The 15,410-nt window shown below is 46.1% G+C and overlaps 1 protein-coding gene across 1 annotated transcript in view; it reads left to right on the top strand.

Moving 5' to 3' along the window:
- Positions 1–15,410, top strand: part of MAN1C1 (mannosidase alpha class 1C member 1) — a 212,015-nt gene that overhangs the window by 179,787 nt on the left and 16,818 nt on the right. The window contains exons 6-7 of the mRNA XM_051988207.1: positions 602–725; positions 9,312–9,405. Of these exons, the coding sequence (XP_051844167.1) occupies positions 602–725; positions 9,312–9,405 (218 nt within the window). The remainder of the gene's footprint in view (positions 1–601; positions 726–9,311; positions 9,406–15,410) is intronic.

Below are 15,410 nucleotides of genomic sequence, written 5' to 3'. Positions count from 1 at the left end.
AGACTTGGCTGCCAGGGGTATTAGATAGAAGAGAGGGCTTGGGATCTGTACCCTGATTAATTTAGCAGAGCCTGTGAGAGGCGGCCATCCCAATGCTGCTGGCTTCCATTCTTCTAACTTTGGACCCCTTCAACCTTTGTGGAAGCAACAGCTGAACAGGCCGGGTCATGTTAAGAACTCAAAGGTAGATCAGGTATCTCTACCACTTTGACTTTATCTCTGAGACTCAGTTTTCTCATCTGTTAAATGGGTATAATAATCCTTGTAGTCGTTGACTCATATAGTCATTGAAAGAATTAAATGAGAATAGATGTAAACATATGGTCATCTTGAGAATGGGCAGCTGTGATTATTATCCTCGGATTCTCTCTAGGAGCTTAGACAAGTGACTGCTCTCAGTTTGCTCATTTGTAGAATGGGTAGGATTATTTTTTACACTCCATACCACTTATGGTTGGTCATAAGGTCACAACGGGGAGAGCCGAAAGTGACCATTGGCTCTCTGGAGGCAGCCTGGTAAGGGGAGAAGAGCGGTGGGCCCGGGGAGGAAGCAAGCGGGCGATGGCGATGATGATGATGGCAGCTGTTTCTGTCTCCCCAGCGGCGTCAGCAGGACCTGGGGCTGGGCGTCTCTGGGCAGCAGCATCCTGGCAGAGTTCGGCTCCCTGCACCTGGAGTTCCTGCATCTCTCCAAGATCTCGGGCAACCCCATCTTCGCTAGAAAGGCAAGTCCTCCCCCTGGGCCCTTCGGGGCGGCGGGGCGGGGGTCACACTGCTCCAGTGGCAGCCGGGAAACGTGGCTGCCCCTCTGGTGGGAGGGGGGGAATCCAGCCCCCGAAACAGAAAGGAAACTCGCGCTTGTGTGTGGGGCGGCTGGGGGTGGGCTCGGGGGGCACCGGGAACTGGGAGAAGTGCCCGAAGAGCCGGAGAGCTTTCCCGAGGGGGCTGCTCGGGCTGCCTCAGCCTGACTGCGCACGCGGACTGACAGTCTGAGAGAGATGCCCCAGGGCTCAGCCCGCAGGAGCCGGCCGGGCCGGAGAGCGCATCTTCGGGGGCGGGGGGAGAAGAGGGGCGCTCCGGGGGGGCTTTGCCGTAGGAGCGAGACCAGCTCCCAGGGCGCCGCGTTAGCCGAGAGGCTGAGGGGCAGGTGCGCGCACTGGCTAAGGACGCCCCTCAATCCCTTGGCCAGTTAGCCTCCGAAAGTGGGAGGAGCTGCCTCCAGCTGTGACCTCTACGTCAGGGGCTATTTGTTGGCTCCGCGAGAACTAATTAAACACCGACTGTTAGCTAGAGCGAGGGCTGGTTACCGGGGATACAAGGGTAAAAGTGAGCTAGCTCCTGCCCTCAGATACCTTGCATTCTAGCAGGGGGAAACATAGAGAAGGCAACTCTGTCTCTCTCTTTCTCTGTCTCTCTCTTTGTCTCTCTGTCTCTGTCTCTGTCTCTCTGTCTCTCTCTCTCTGTCTCTGTGTGTGTGTGTCTCTGTCTCTGTCTCTCTCTGTCTCTCTCTGTCTCTTGTGTGTGTGTCTCTCTGTCTCCCTGCCTTTCTGTATGTGTGTGTCTGTGTGTCTCTCTCTGTCTCTGTCTCTCTCACTCAATCTCTCTCTCTCTCTCTCTCTCTCTGTCTCTCTCTCTCTGTCTCCCTGCCTTTCTGTGTGTATGTCTCTGTATTTGTCTCTCTATCTCTGTCTCTCTCACTCCGTCTCTGTCTCTCTCACTCTCTCTGTGTCTCTGTCTCTCTGTGTCTCTGTTTTTCTCTCTGTATATGTCTCTCTGTCTCTGTCTCTGTCTCTCTCTGTCTCTGTCTTTCTGTCTCTATCTCTCTGTCTCTGTCTCTGTCTCTCTCTCTCTCTCTGTCTCTCTCTTTCTGTCTCTATCTCTCTGTCTCTGTGTGTGTGTCTCTCTGTCTCTGTCTCTCTCACTCTCTCTTTCACTCTCTTTTTTTCTCTCTGTCTCTCCCTCCACCCCCTCTCTTAACTCATATGTGTTACACATATGTGCATGTATGTTTGTGTATGGCTACACATTTATACTCATGTACACAAATGTATGTGTACATATACAACTAAACTATGTAGATAGTGTGTATACACATCATCGAGCCACACTTAGGATTTTGCTAGTATAGTATATATTTTGAAAATCTAGAAGTGAAGCTCCCCTGAAGTCTCCTTAGAGCCCCCCAGTTTATCTGGGTTCTTAACTGCTTTCTCAGGAAGCTACACACTCTGTAGGTGCTGCCTGGCTGGAAAGGCTTCCGGTGGGAAGGCAGAGACAGGGCAGATGTGTCCATCATCTCACCAGACACAAAGCTTTTTGTCCATAACCACTCCTACCAAGTCACCATTTTGGACCTCAATTTCCTTCTCCCCCCTTAATAATATTTTCTTTTGGGGGGCCTCAAGTTCTTGATCTGTAAAATAAGAGGACTGGAAATTCTTTGTTATATGGGATGATACTCCCTAAGGGGGAGGGGGAAGAATATAAGAACAAACATATTAATGGAAAATTATTTTTTTAATGAGAGCATTAAATTAGAAATAGCTTCCAAGGTCCTTTTTAGCTCTGTAACCATGACTTCTATTTTCAAAAAAGGCCTGTGGAGGGATTTCAGAGGATCCAATCAATCATCAGTTATTAAATTCCTGGTCTGTGCCAAGCATGGACAATGAGGTGACACATTGGATAGAATGCTGGCTCTGAAGTCAGTAAGATGCATCTTCCTAAGTTCCATTCTTGACTCAAACACTTACTAACTGGGTGACCCTGGGCAAGTCCCTTCACTCTGCCTCAGTTTCTACATCTGTAAAATGAACTAGAGAAGGAAATGACAAACTCCTCCAGTATCTTTGAAAGAAAACTCCATTTCTGGGTAACTGGGGAAAATTAAAATATTAAATAAATAAACATTTTTTAAAAAGAAAGAAAACCCCAAATGAGATCACAAAGAGTTGGACATGACCGAAATGACTGAACAACAAAATGTGCCAAGCACTGTGCTAAGTCCCAGGGGATACAAAGAAAAAACAGAAACAGTCCTTGTCTGTCACAGTCTATTGGGAAAAAACAGCAGGCACATGTATGAATGAAGGTAGAGTTATCCTTTTTGGGTGATGGTGGGGGGAGGTTGAAGCATCAGGAGAAGCATTCACCTGGTGCAAATGGGGAGGATTCAGAAGCATTTGAGACTTTGAGTATCTTCCTTGTCCTGCAGTTCTTCCTGACCTCTCACTCAGAGCCCTCTTAGAATACGGAAGCCCCCCAAGGAGACAAAGGCCTTCTGTGCTTAGGAACATGGACAGGGAATCCTTGAGTAGGAAGTGATCTGGAGACTCACCACCTAAAACTCCCTTTCTGAAGAATGCGATCCGCTCCAGAGCATCTCTGACAGAGCATCCCTCCCTCCACCTTCTGCTTCAATGCCTCAGCCTGACGTTTTGGATCTCAGATTTGACAGGAGCTTCAGAGGGCATCTGGTTCAGCCTGTGACAGGTCAGGACATCTCTGAAACCAGTGGCAGACCAGCTGCCACTGAAGGCCCCCAGGCACAGAGACCAACTGTCTCCTGAGACACCCCGTCCTCCTTTTGTGTATGAGTCTTAGGGAAGTCTCCTTGCACCCCTCACTGTGGCCCTGTGCACCTTCTGTCTGCTAGTCTTAATTCTGTCCCTGAGGACAAGCAAAGGAAACCGAATCTCTCTTTCATATAACAACCTTAGAGTCATTATGTGAAATCCTGCCTCCCCCCAAGCCAAGCCGTTCTGGAACGGCTCTCCCATTCCCCCCAACTGCCCTCAGCTGGCCTTAACTAAGCTGTGATACCCTGAACCCAATCTAAGATTCTACATATGACCTGATAAAAGCAGAAAGCTTTGGTTCCATCCTTTATCTCATTCAAGATAATCTACTTTTATTAATATAGCTGAAGAACATATTAGCATATCTGGCTGTTGCATCCTACTGTTGACTCATATCCAAATTAAATCTTTTCAACCCCCTAGGCCCTTTTTACTTGAACTGTGATGTTTTTCTCCGAATAAATAATACCAGCCTTTACATAATGTTTTAAAGTTTGTAAAGCGTTTTACAATTATCACCTTCATTTACCTGGGAGGGGAATGCTGTTGTTATGCTCATTTCACAGATGAAGAAACTGAGGCAGACAAAAGTTGAGTGATTTGCCCAAGCTAGTAAATATCTGAAACCACTTTCAAAATCAGGTCTTCCCAGCTCCTGGATCTTGTGCTCTATCCATACATCAACTGCACCAAAATGTAGGCTTTCCCATTTATTGTTATTCCATTTCTTTTCAAATTGCGTTTGGGCCCATCATTCTAACCTGCTGAAATCTTGGGTCCTGAAATCATTTTATTTCAAGATGAAGATAAATCATCATTGTCCTTCCTCAAATAATCTTTAAGACTTTTAAAGACATCTGGCCACCTTACAGATTTCTCCATGACAATAACTCTTCCCTTTCAGATATAAAGGAGAGAGAGACAGACAGACAGTCAGACAGACAGATAGACAGACAGACAGAGAGACAGAGAGAGAGACAGAAAGAGAGAGAGAGAGACAGAGAGAGAGAGACAGCATTCTATGCTTTTCTCAATAGATTTTATTTTCCAAACTTTTCATTCTCTAGATTGCCTAGGCCCCCCTCCCCATTTCTGGTACTCCCACAGGACACATCCTTTAATCAGACTTTGACTAGTTCCAAGAATAATGGAAAGAATCCTTCACTCTAGTCCTGGGACAACCTGAGAGAAGGAAGATAGAGCTAGAGACGCCATGCTCACCGGCTGATTTGGGCCGTGAAATGCAAAGATTTCTTTCCAGTTAATTTTTCTGGTCCATTTACATTCTGGGCCTATTTTAGTCCCCCCAATCATGCCTCCTGCTGAGGTGATTATTGGCAGGCCAGAAACTGGCCCAAATTCTAGATGGGGCCCATGCCCATGGTGGGATCTAATTTAACCTGCTCGGCTGCTCACCGCCAGGACAGCTGGAAATAGCTTGAGGTACAAGCACATCCTTGCCCTGATTTAATGGGCTCTGTTAACGGGAATGGAAATGAGACCTGACTTGGCAGAGCGCAGAACCATGCTCTGGAAAAAAAGGTTTGACAGCTCAAACGCCAGTTCTCCCTTGCTTGGCTTGTAGATAAATCTATTAACAGCAACATCTCCTGGGGTGGGGGGAGGCTGTCTTTCTTCTGAGTGACTCCATAGTATGTAGGATTTAACATACCGCTGTGTGGCCACAGGGATAGGGAGGGCCCCGTCACCCTCCACCTGGGAGGGAGGTAAGGGCATTTAGGGATAGGGCTAGAATCCGGGAGAACTGAGTTCTGCCCACTGATTTGCCAAAGGTGACCTTGGCCCACCCGACAAGATCTTGGGCAGCCTCAGGCTCATGGAATTAGAAGTAGGAAGAGGCGACGGAGTTCAAGCCTCTCATGTTACAAATATGGAGTCTGAGGCTTGAGAGTTGACGTGAGAATCATCATTTCTGGGAGAAAGATGATGCTCCAGTCATTTCTGAGAGATTATATGAGCTCTGACTGCTCCATTTTAGGAAGGATGTGAACCAACTGGAGAACATCCAAAAAAGGAGAACCAGGAACATTAGGGAAGTAGAGACCAGGTCCTGAGCAGATTGAGTGTAGGATTGCAGGGGCTGCTTAGCCTGGAACCGGGGCTTTCAGGTCTTTTAAGGGCTGTCACATGGAAAAGGAATTGGACGTGGCTAATCCTACCTGGCCCCAGAGGACAGGGCTGGAGTGTATACTTTATACTTGTTCAGTTGAATTGCTGAACAGATGGGTGGAAGTTATGTTGTAATCTATGAAATAAGAGGGTTTGACAAGATGGTCTCTCAAGTATTGTGCCAGCTTCAGCATTCTGTGCCCATTAAGATCCCTCCCAGCCCTCAGATTCTGTATTCTGTGGGTTTTCCCAGCTTTTGTATTCTAAGGTCCATTCTGGCTCTGGCATTGTGTTCTAAGGTCCCTCCAACTTTGCCATTATGTTTTAAGTTCTCACCAATCTGTGATATTTTATGTTCTAAGGACCCTTCCAAGTCAGAATTCTGTATCCTGCAGCCCCTTTCAGGCTCTAATATTCTAGATTCCCAAGCATCTCTCAGTTCTGCCATTCTATGTCCTTTTATTGACTCTAACATTCTAGATTCCCAAGCATATCTCAGTTCTGCCATTCTATGCTCTTTTATTGATTCCAACATTCTAGGTTCCCAAGCATCTCTCAGTTCTGCCATTCTATGCTCTTTTATTGACTCCAACATTCTAGGTTCCCAAGCATCTCTCAGTTCTGCCATTCTATGCTCTTTTATTGACTCCAACATTCTAGGTTCCCAAGCATCTCTCAGTTCTGCCATTCTATGCTCTTTTATTGACTCCAACATTCTAGGTTCCCAAGCATCTCTCAGTTCTGCCATTCTATGTCCTTTTATTGACTCTAACATTCTAGGTTCCCAAGCATCTCTCAGTTCAGCCATTCTATGCTTTGTTGTTGTTCTTCAGTCTGTCCAACTCTTCATGAAGCCTTTTGGACTTTTCTTAGCAAAAATATTGGGGCCATTTCCTTTTAAGATAAAACAAGGTGAAGTGACTTGCCTAGAGTCATATAGCCAGTAAGTATCTGAACTCAGATTTGAACTCAGGAAGAATCTTGGCTTGGGGTAATGGATGGAACACTGGCTCTGAATACCTCCTAAAGTCAGGAGGAGCTGAGTTTAAAATCCAGGCTGAGACACTTAATACTTACTAGCTATGTGATGCTGGCCAACTCACTTAGCCCCAATTGCCTCACCAAAAAAATCAGGTTAAAAAAAAGGAGAAAATAAGTCTTCTTGACTCCAAGATCCATGTTCTAGCCACCGTACCACTTAGTTGCCCCAGATTCTATGCTCTCAGAAATCTCTAAGCAATGATCTACACTTCTTTCACCTCTGACATTCTGTGATTCTCTAAGCTAATTGGGAATGGTTCACTCTAGAAGTCACAACATTCTGTAATTGGTTTTTGAGCATCGAGAAGTTGGGGGTGTTTAATTTGGAGATGAGAACAATTTGAGGGGCAGAGAACATAGTTACTGCCCTTGGTGTCTGTGGTGCTGAGAAGAACAAGATCTCTTAGTCTAATTCTCTCCCCCTTGACACCCCGCTCCCCCACTTGGCTATCAGGCCCATTCTTTGTCTCTTTTCTGTCTACCCAAGACCAGCTGAAATCCCTTTGTCTAGCACAAACTTTAAACTTTTTCCACTTGCGAAACCTTTTCATCTGAGAAATTTTTACAGAACCTTATATAGATAGGTATATAAAATAAGCATAGAAATTAAACATTTATTGATAATAATCATAATTTTGTGACCCTCACATTAATTACACAACCCCATATGGGGTCAAGACCCACAGTTTAAGAAGCTTTGATTTAGGATATACCTATTACCAATCACGTGGGTATAGAGAACAGGGATGTGAACATCTGGAAGGCAATTAGTTACACATAGTCTAAATCATTCTGTTCCTGTGTGAGATAAAGTCCTAGTTTCTCAGAAATGAAAGAACTAGGAATTCCCCAAATCAGCCTTATGAATCCCTCTATAAAACCCTCCGAGAGCTTCTTCAGCCTCTGTTTGAGTCCATTCAGTGCCTGGAAGATCATCAGCAGGCACCTTGTGTCATTATAGGAAAACTCAGGTTACTGTGGCAGTTTAAACTTGATTGAAACATTTTTTTTTTGGCTGAGGCAGTTGGGATTCAGTGACTTGCCCAGTTAAGTCACACAGCCAGGAAGTGTTAAGTGTCTGAGGCCAGATTTGAACTCAGGTCCTCCTGACTTCAGGGCTGATGCTCTATCCACTGCCCCACCTAGCTGCCTCCTTAAACAACATTTATTAAGCCCCTGCTATGTGCCAGGCAATGCGGTGGGTACTGGCGGCTACCGAAAACAAGCACACAGAGAAACAGTCCCTGCCCTCCAGGAGATAACATTCCAGTAGGAATGGAAGCACAGTGTAGTAGGAAAAGCAGATGTCATGGAGTCAGATGAGCAGGGTTCATATCTCACCGTGTCCATTATTAGCAGTGTGATTTGGGGTAAGTAACTTCCTTTCTCCAAGTAGGCCTTTGGCTTTGACCAGTTTATTTCCATGGTCCTTAGCATTCTGTAACACTCTAAGTATATTTATACTTAGCCTGCTGTCTCATGAGAAGCCCTAGGGAAAATCCCTACATACACATGCATTTATATATAAATACATATGTACATATATATACACACACATAAAACATATATATGTATATAAAATCATTGCTAGCACTTATATTGCACTTTAAAGTTTACAAAGAATTTTACAACTCTTAACAACAACTCAAGGTGGGTTATTCTTCAGTCATGTCCAGCTCTTCATGAAGCCATTTGGACTTTTCTTGGCAAAGATATTGGGGCGGTTTGCCATTTGCTTTTAAAGTAAAATAGAGTGAAGTGACTTGCTTAAGGTCATACAGCTAATAAGTATCTGAGTCCAGATTTAAACTCAATAAGAAGAATCTTGGGATAATGGATAGAACACTGGTCCTGAACACTTCCTGAAATCAGGAGGATCTGAATTCTTGCCCCATTTTTACAATTTGGAAAACTGAGGCAAACAGAAGTTAAATTACTTGCCCTGAATCACAGAGCTAATAATGGTCTGAGGCTCAATTTAAACTCAGATATTCTTTTGGGAGGGAAAGCTGCAGTGGACAGAGGGCCGGCCCTGGAGTTCAAATGCAGCCTCAGATACTTATTAGCTGTGTGGGTCCAGGTAAATGGCTTAACCCTGTTTGCTTTCTCATCTATAAAATGAGCTGGAGAAGGAAATGGAAAACCATTCCGATATCTTTGCCAAGAAAAACCCAAATGGGGTCATGAAGAGTTGGTCATATCAAAATAACCACTTCCTTTGGGAAGAGGGGCTGCTATCATGAGTAGGGTGCTAGGAGAGGGCAGAGAATAGGCCCCTGGGTCCCCGCCATGAGCCCAGTGCCTGCAGCATGGCGCACACTTAATAATTACAGGGACTGACCGACTGACCAGGCAGGCGGCTCCAAGGGAAAAGGCTGGGCTAGCCGTCCCCGCAGGCCAATGGCGCCCGGCCTGTGGCCTGCCACCGGTTGCCTTCCTGAGGCCCTGGGAGCTGGTCAGTTCACAGAATGTATATGTGTACTCCGCTCGTGCCTGTGGATGAGGCAAAATACTTTGCTCCTTCGTGGAAATGAGGAGTCCCCATCTCTTCTCTCTGTACAGGTGAAGAATATCCGCAGGGTCCTCAACAGGACTGAGAAGCCCAAAGGCCTCTATCCCAACTTCCTCAGCCCTGTCAGTGGCAGCTGGGTCCAACGTACGTATGTCCTTGGGATGGGTGAGCCTGCTGAAGAGGGCTGCCGTGTCTGGGGGCGCTTCCGCTGCTTTATTGTGTTACCAGTGGTTCCCGAGAGTCCTATTGCTGAGGAACAATAGCTCTAAAGGCAGCAGGGCCTAGGAGACAGCTGGCCTTGGAGCCTTGGAGGTGTCTTTGGACAAGTCATTTATTTAACCCAGGTCCCTCTCTTAGATAAGGATCAGTTTTAGTGAAGATGCTGACCTGCATCTTCCTCACGGGGAGTTCCCTTCCCCTGCAAAACCACAGGTCCAACGTAAATCGTTACTGCTAGCTAGTGTTTATAGAGCATTTAAAGATTTGCAGAGCATTCTGTCTGCAAATAGCATCTCGTTTTATCCTCCCAACAACTCTGAGAAGCTGTGGAGTGGAAAGTTATTGATATCTCTCTATTGATATGTAATTATGTTATAGTTATCATGTTTTTATCTATGAGACAGCCAGAGATTAAATGATTTGCCCAGAGCCACGCACTTTTAAGGTTTGCAAAGTCTTTTTTTTTTTTTTTTGATCCTCACAACAACGTGGTAGAGTTCATGCAATTATTCCTTGTTTTTTTACAGATGAGGAAACTGAGGCAATCATGATTATTGCTAGTGTCTGAGACTGGATTCAAGTCTTTCTTAACCAGGCTCAGGGGTCTATCCGCTCTGCCACCAAACTGCTTCTAGCAACAATAATAGCAAGGATAGGGACTGGACCTGTAGTTTCACTGATATAGGGAACTCCCAGGTGAGGAAATTCCCTCCACCAATGCATGTTAGCACCTCCTTTGCAATTTTTCATCATAGAGAGCTGCCCAGAGCACTGGGAGATTAAGAATAACTTGATCAACATCAAAATGCCATTGTGTGTTAGAGGCAGGGCTTGAATCCTGACTCTAAGGTTAGCTCTCTACCAACTATTCCAAGCTGTCTCCAGCAATAACAACAATAACAGTTCATATTTCCATAGTGCTTTGTGATTATGGAACATCTGTACTGTTGTCATCACATTTGAGTCTCATCATAGGCCTTTGAGGGCAGTCGTCCAAGCACAAGGGTCTACTTTTCACATGGAATACTTCCCCCTCCCTTCTAACCAGGGCTTTCTCTGCTTTTCTGTTTTCTATTCCACAAGCATTCGTTCTCCACCTTCCAGGTTCTAAGCAAACGCCGTGCTCCTGTTCCATTCCTGCTCCCCATCTTTTCCGTTACATCTCTTGCCCCTCCATCCAACAGCCTTCCCAAGGGAGGGATGATTGATTCACGCTCATTATCTACCTTTTTTATAGCCCCCTCCTGAGAAATCCCCAGCCTCGGTCCACAAAGAGGGGTTCACCCGTCCTCATGCTCCCGCTGCAGGTCAGAGTGTGCTCCGCTATAAGCCAAGCATCCGAGGGCCTCAGGATCCTCCCCCCGCAGAGCGCTCGCCAAGATGGGGCGCGGTTGTCAGATCTATGATGGGGAAGCTCACTGAGTCTATAAAACTACTTTCACGTGCAGGGGTTGTGGTCCTGAGGAGCACTGGGGGAGCTCTAAACAACTGGAACGAGAGCATATTGTGTTTGGCTGGCCCTGTCACTCCTAAGTCCCTCTGAGGGGGGACCAGCCTGGGCCTGGGAAGAATGTTTTTCTGGTTCTGCACATCTGGTACGTTACTGCTCCGAAACACATGCTCAGTGACAAGAAGAACGTGACGAGGGGCCCAAAGTACAGAAAGAACCGAGAGGCAAGGGGCAAAGCAGGAGCAGGAGCGTCAGACCGCGCAGGGGAATAAGCTCTGGATTTGGAGGCCAAGGACCTGGGTTCAAATTAGCCTCTGTTACTTTAGTAGCCTTGTGACTCAGCCAAGTCTTTCTGCTTTGAGCCCATTCTCTCATTTCCAAAACGAGACATTGGATTAGAATGATCTCTGAGATCCCTTCCAGTTCTAGCTCAGAATTATGTTCCTATGTACAGGTTGGATTGGTTCAGAGGTTCTTAACTTTGGGCCCAGGGATCGATGGAAAGATGTCAGGGGATCCATAAACTTGAATGGAGAAAAAAATTGACATTTTAATTTTCATTAACTGCTGAGATTCAGAATTTTCTTTAATTATGAAAATAGGCAAGAAGGGGTCCACAGATCCCCACCCCAGACTTCCAAGGGATCCCAAACACAAAAAGGTGAAGAAGTCCTGGATTAGGTGATCTTTAGAAGGTCTCTTTTAGCCCCAAATCCCGTGCCGTCAGAAGCAAGGTAGGCTCTGTCATCCCCGGCTTCGTCCACATTTCCTTTCTAATTTCTCTCTGCACTTTACACTGAGAAGGCTGATCCCTCTCCTGGACTCCCAATCCCAGATGAAAGTGAAACAAGAAATCTTCAAATCTAACTCCCACCTGACCAGGAAGACCCTCAATATGGAACAGCTAAGTGGTACAATAGAGCACAGAACTCGGACTCAGAAAGACTGAGTTCAAATCCTGCCCTTAGATACTTACTGAGCAACTCATATAATCACTCTGTGCCTCGGTTTCCTCATATGTAACTATGGGGACCCATCTCACTGGGTTATTGTGAGGATCAATGAGTTAACATTTGAAGTAATTTGCAAAAAAAAAAAGTAAAATTGCAAAATCCTCATTATTATTATCTCTGACAAGTAGTTGTTAAAATGCCATATGACAGGGAACTTACTACCTTTTTTCAAGCTGCTCCGCAATACTGCTCCTCCCACCAAGGAGAGTTAAGAAAAAATGGCAGACTTTCCACAACAGGTAAATAATACGGACCACAGAGGGCCAGATATTTTCGAGACAGCTTTGCAAATAGGCTGAAATACCCCTGAAAGTCAGAATTTCTGCCGGAGAAGGGTTATCTTTAAACATAATAGGGTGTGCTCAGCACCCTGGGGCTCCCAGAAATACAAGGTTCAGACTTCCTCCCCAGCTCCCTGCTGACTTTCTGGTTGGTGAAATAAGACATTTGTACCTGATAATTAAAAGCAGAAGACAGGATGTGCTGAGTGTCCGATGGGCAGGACACGTGGTAAGCACTAGGGCTGCTCAAGGGAGGCATCAGTATGGGCTGGGGGGTTCTGGAAGTGATTCCTGGAGGAGATGGGACATGGACTAGATCCTGAAAATAAATAGGGTTGCCATGGGAAGAGAAAACGGAACTGAGGGGCTGGCTTAGTAATTTATCCTGTATAGATCTTATTTGTACATAGTTTTTTACATATTGTTTTGTGAATATAGGTTGTGGGACTATGACAAGTTCCCACGCTCTCTGAGAGCACCCAGGCACTCTTGAAAGTAGAGGTTCTGGCCTCCGTGAGCTTAAAAAAATTAACTCAATATAACTGGTTTCCTTTGTAATCTTCTATGTCACATCATTTTTGAGAAGGAATCCATAGATTTTATGGTTGTCAAAAGTGGGGTGGGGTCCATGACATCTAAAAGGTTAAGAGTCCCTGATTCTGAGACTACAACAAACCTGGGGGTTGGGGGCAGAGAGGCCATCTGCTTCAACTCCTCATTTTACAGATTAAGAACTGAAGATCAGGGAAGTTAAATGATGCTTGACCAAGCATCAAACCAGGTTTTCTAACTCCAAAGAGTTCTAAGTTTGAGTTAGAGCACTCAAAGTGCTTTTTCTAAGAAGCTGCACTGGCAAAGGGGCATTTTCTCACTAAATTTCTCTAGCCAGTGAATTAAGTTGGGAATATTTGCTGCCCCCGCCCCCCACCAAAAGAATCAATATTATTATTTTACAGTGTCCCAAAAATCTTAGTGCAGTCTTGGGCTTTAATAAGTTTGTAATTATAACGCCCTTATACTCCCTGCTCCTGGGACCCTGCTAGCCCTGATATTCTCTATTCTGGGCTCTTTCTGTTGGAAAGTCTGTGTTCATCTGCATTGTTCTTTTCTAAAGATCTTTGCAACTCCAACATTCCAAGGCCCCTTCCAAATCCAATGTAACCTCTACCTCCAGCACACAAAGAATCTAGAGTGAAAGCTTAAAGAGACCGCAGAGACCAGCTAGTCCAGTTTCCTATTTTTTTACAGATGGGGAAACTGAGGTCCAAGGAACATAAAATTACTTTTCTAAGGTCATGCAGATAATAAGTGGTAGAAGCAGGCTTTGAACCCAGATCCTCTGCCTCCAAAATCAGAATTCTCTGTACTATGGTTTCACCTTAAAACAGTCTATGTTCTAAGGGCCCTCCCAGCTCTGACATCCTGGATTCTAAGGACCCTCCCAGCTCTGACATCCTGGGTTCTAAAGACCCTCCCAGCTCTGACATCCTGGGTTCTAAGGGCCCTCCCAGCTCTGACATCCTGTGTTCTAAAGTCCCTCCCAGCTCTGACATCCTGGGTTCTAAGGGCCCTCTCAGCTCTGACCTCCCGGGTTCTAAGGGCCCTCTCAGCTCTAACCTCCCGGGTTCTAAGGGCCCTCCTAGCTCTGACATTTTAATTTTCCCTGCATGGAATGGTCAATCTCCTGATTTACAAATGACATAATGACACCTCTCTCCCAAAACTCTGACCATCAAATGAGACAACAGGTATGAAAGCTCTTTGAAAACTGCAGGTGCCATATATCATTACTGGGGCTTTTCTGCAGGGCTAGAAACAGGAAGTGCTTCTTCTGGGGTCCCCCAAGGACCTGAGGACTGAAATTCTTTGCATGTCTATGAGGCCGGGAGGTCCAGAAATTATGGCCCCTTCGCCAGCGAGCTCATCCCCTTGTGACCTCTAACAAAAAGCACTTACAAAGCAGAAAGTATTTTTAACCGAATCATCCCGCTGCCAGATCCTCAGCGCCGGGAGAAAGATGCTCTGAATTACTGATGATGGTCACGAGAGGAGACAGTTCAGGAATTGTTGCTCTCTTAATTGCAAGACACTGACTAGGAGATAAACTCTCTCGCCCGGTATTAGCATAAAGCCTGCGCTGCTCCTGAGCAGGAAAGGCAGCCCCGGGTCTAAACAGTTACCTTTCTTTCCAATCCAAAAGGAGACCTCCTGCAGGGAATCATAATTCCTCCTCCCGCTGTGCCGGGAGCGCCAGGCTGGGCGAAAATCTGTTATGCATGGAAAACTTCTTCATTAATAAAATATGAGGCCTGTGGTTGGCAAAGAGCAGGCATATGGTTATGGATTAAGGAGAACAGCAATTGGCCAGGAAGCCCCCCAGTCCTGGTACCTGAGACTTGGCTATGAGCCTGGGCAATTCAAGTAGTTTGGGCTTCTTTATGTGGAAGTGGACACAAAAGGGTCCCAGCACAGAGCTCTGTTACAAAAACAGCATTCTGTACACTTGGTGCACTGGACTTGGGAGGTGGGATACAATATCTGAGAGAGACCTTAGAACCCAGGAGGTCAGAGCTGGGAAGGCCCTTAGAACCATGAGGTCAGAGCTGGGAGGGCCCTTAGAACCCAGGATGTCAGAGCTGGGAAGGCCCTTAGAACCCAGGAGGTCAGAGCTGGGAAGGCCCTTAGAACCATGAGGTCAGAGCTGGGAGGGCCCTTAGAACCCAGGATGTCAGAGCTGGGAAGGCCCTTAGAACCCAGGAGGTCAGAGCTGGGAAGGCCCTTAGAACCATGAGGTCAGAGCTGAGAAGGCCCTTAGAACCTAGGAGGTCAGAGCTGGGAGGGCCCTTAGAACCATGAGGTCAGAGCTGAGAGGGCTCTTAGAACCCAGGAGGTCAGAGCTGGGAGGGCCCTTAGAACCAGGAGGTCAGAGCTGAGAGGGCCCTTAGAACCAGGATGTCAGAGCTGGGAGGGCCCTTAGAACACGGGATGGCAAAGTTAGAAGAGACTTTAGAACATGGAGTTTCAGAACTGGGAGAGAACTTAGGGATCATCTTATCCTAGCTTATAATTTTTGAGATGAAGCTGAAGTCCAGAAAAACTTATTTTCCAAAGTCCTAAATTAACCCCAAGTCAGTGCTGGGACTGAGCCTTTCTGTTCTCAGAATGCTGGTCCTGGTCAGGGACAAA

This window comes from Antechinus flavipes, chromosome 3, assembly GCF_016432865.1.
Source record: "Antechinus flavipes isolate AdamAnt ecotype Samford, QLD, Australia chromosome 3, AdamAnt_v2, whole genome shotgun sequence".
Taxonomy (NCBI): Eukaryota; Metazoa; Chordata; class Mammalia; order Dasyuromorphia; family Dasyuridae; genus Antechinus; species Antechinus flavipes.
The sequence above is the reverse complement of the archived record's forward strand: the minus strand, read 5'-3'. Positions and strand labels throughout refer to the sequence as shown.